At 35.5% G+C, this 2,943-nt stretch overlaps 1 protein-coding gene across 1 annotated transcript; it reads right to left on the bottom strand.

The window, feature by feature from the left end:
- Positions 1-2,071: 2,071 nt before the first annotated feature.
- LOC104609917 (uncharacterized) lies at positions 2,072-2,673 on the bottom strand. Its single transcript, XM_010276343.3, has one exon. It carries the CDS (start codon positions 2,487-2,489, stop codon positions 2,256-2,258), a length of 234 nt encoding a protein of 77 aa, XP_010274645.1. The 5' UTR covers positions 2,490-2,673; the 3' UTR covers positions 2,072-2,255.
- Positions 2,674-2,943: the final 270 nt, after the last annotated feature.

The raw sequence follows: 2,943 nt of genomic DNA on the forward strand, positions 1-2,943 counted from the left end.
AATGGACATACAGAAATATAAGGATACTCAGGATCACCAGGAAGAAGAGTTTGGATGAGAAAGAATAGACATACAAAAATACAAGGATACTCAGATGCAGATTTGCTTGGCAATCAAATGGAAAAAAGTACACATTGAGATATAATACACTTGTTAGGGGAGATCTTGTTACTTGAAAAAACAAAAAAAACAAAATGTTATATCTCACTCAAGCATAGAAGTTGAATCTAGAGTCATGGCCTCAACGGCTAGTGAATTAATTTGGTTGCAATCTCTTCTAAATGATTTAGGGATTGCATCTGATATTTTGTGACAATCAAGCAACTATACGCATAGCCACCAATCAAGTTTTCCATGAAAGAACTAAACAAATGGAGGTCGATTGTCCAAATTAGGCTCCATAGATATCTTTACTAAAGGTGACAAGGGACATTTCTAACAAATTTTGTCCAAATTAGGCTCCATAGATATTTTTAGCCCCAACTTAAGGGAGAGTGCTGAACAGCTAGCCTAATTACCAATGTTCCTTATCATTTATGGAACAATCAATGTTATTATTCTTAGAAGTTGAATATTCTTTTATATTGTGAAAATATTGTCAAAAGATTTCTTTCTTTTCTTGTACTTGTTTTCTCTTTAACGTAAAACCATGGTAGCAGTTTCCTTTCTTTTACTTGTTTTCTCTTTAAAAGAGTGAAACCATTGTGGTCTCCCATGACAGAATTGGGGATTGCCTCTGGTGGAGCAGGTCTTAGTACCTAACCACGTTAAATTTCTGTGTTCTTTGAGGGGTTTGTGTATTTTGTTCTTTTGCCATACAGAGTGAAACTTGAAAACCCTGTAATAGTACAATTGGCTATAATGCGGTGAAGCAACCAAGGGACCTCGGATTGGACATCCAACAGGATCTTAGAGCAACGGATTAATCAATTCCACGTACGTAAACAAAATTCAAATTAATTAAACCCAACGATCTTTGTTTGTCAAAGTGAATACAAAGTCATCCAAATCATCTAAATGGTTGGGTAAATGATAAAACATATGACCTTTGCCATTGACAAAGCCGGATATCACCTATTCAAAATCTAAGCCATCCAAATAACATCTTCCTGAAATCAGTTAATGAAATATTAAGACTCCAAACATCACAACCTTCTCTAGTCATATCTACCACCCCATCATTTCCCACACATCACCCAATTAACCTATTTGATCTCCCCCATTCACCCTCACCTCACCTCTCCCTATTTCATCTCAACTACAATTCTTATGTTCTATACATATATAGTATGATTGTAGTTCTGTATAAGTAGGATGCCATATTCAACTTTATTTTCTTTGAAATTGAGGTCATAAAATTAATAAAAAGAGGTTGAAGGGTAACCCATTTATCTTATATACTTGTTTATTCGTATTTAAGAAAAATTAGGAAGAAAAACAAAAGCATATGATCCATCAATTGGAAGGAGTTATGGCTCAATTTGGAAGGAGTACATATACAACCTTGTATTTTGTATTTTGTATTATTTTTTATGTATTTGTACAGATTTTGTTTCATTAATTTATATAGTCTTGAATAATTCATTTTAAAAGTTTTTAAAGATTTCTTTTCCTCCTTATTTTTTCTTTTTAGTCTTTGATCAACTTTATTTTTTACTTGAAAATTGATTTTAATATTTAAAAAAAGAAAGAATCGCAGTACTAAATCATTTTAATTGATTGTAAATAGCGATATTCTTTAAATAAAATTTAACATTTTAAAAGTTAGTGTAATACATGACACCTATAAAGAGAATTTATAAACGATCGATGACATGATGCTGCAAATAAAAGTTACAAAAAACAAAATTTTCATGGTGTTTACTATTTACTCATAATACCCAAAAAGGTATTTACTTAAAAATAATAATATTTAACAATTAATAAAATTTATTTCTATCATAATTATTAAATATTAGAGGACCAACATGTGTGGATGTACCAACTTCTAATTCTTAAGCCCTATTCCAATCCCCCCTCAAAAAAAGAAAAAAAAAAAGACGACAAAACAAAATTAAATTACACCAATGAGTGATTAAATAATTTCTATCATAAAGACAAAAGAGCATTACAGACTTCAACACAAAAAAAAGAGCGACCATTTTATACAGACATAAGGAGGAAGACGAAAGGAAACATACAACTTGCAAAGGCAGAGAGATAAGAGTGTAAGATCATATCTGCTTCGAACTCCCTAACATGCATACAGCACAATTTCAAATGGGAATGGCATTAGTTACGGATGGGTACACCACGGTGGCTGGATGAGCCATGATACGGCGGCCTTTCATGTGTCGGAAGATGTACACCACCGCCCCCACAGGCCACTCCACCGCCGCGGCAGCGACGAACGCCAAGAAGCCGAGGGTCGGACCCACCACCTTGCACCGACAAGGGTTGCTTGTGCTCCCACATTCAACACATATAGGAACTCCGACTCCAATGGTCATGATTGCTCCGATACTATCGTCGACGAACACCAAACTGACTGACCTTAAATTGTGAAGAGAATTTGATAAAAGAAAAGACCAAGCTGCTGCTGTAAATCCTAAAACGTACGTCCAAGTTGCCGGACTGCAGTATTTATGTAGCTGAAACTGGTTTTGACACGGCGGTGAAGTTTGCTCAGGAGGGGTGTCCTCCGAAACTGGTTTTGACACGTAAACATGTCGCTGAAATATTAAAGTGGTGAAGTCTTTACATTACAAGGATGTGCTACGTGTTGATAGGTGAGAAGATAAGTTAAAAACGTGTCAATAAGGAGCCACCCTGGTTTGACACGTAGGTTTCTCTGCCCATTTAGCCAAACCCAGACGTAAGATCTCTTGATTCCCAATTGTCTAGCCTATCGGCGACCGCCGGACCACGATGTTTTTTTCCTTTGTAGTTGTCGGAGCGCAAACA

Source organism: Nelumbo nucifera, chromosome 4 (assembly GCF_055504915.1).
Source record: "Nelumbo nucifera cultivar China Antique chromosome 4, China Antique-T2T, whole genome shotgun sequence".
Lineage (NCBI taxonomy): Eukaryota > Viridiplantae > Streptophyta > Magnoliopsida > Proteales > Nelumbonaceae > Nelumbo > Nelumbo nucifera.

Coding starts and splice junctions, on each gene's coding strand:
- LOC104609917 (XM_010276343.3), bottom strand. CDS start 2,489: ATGACCATTGGAGTCGGAGTTCCTATATGTGTTGAATGTGGGAGCACA.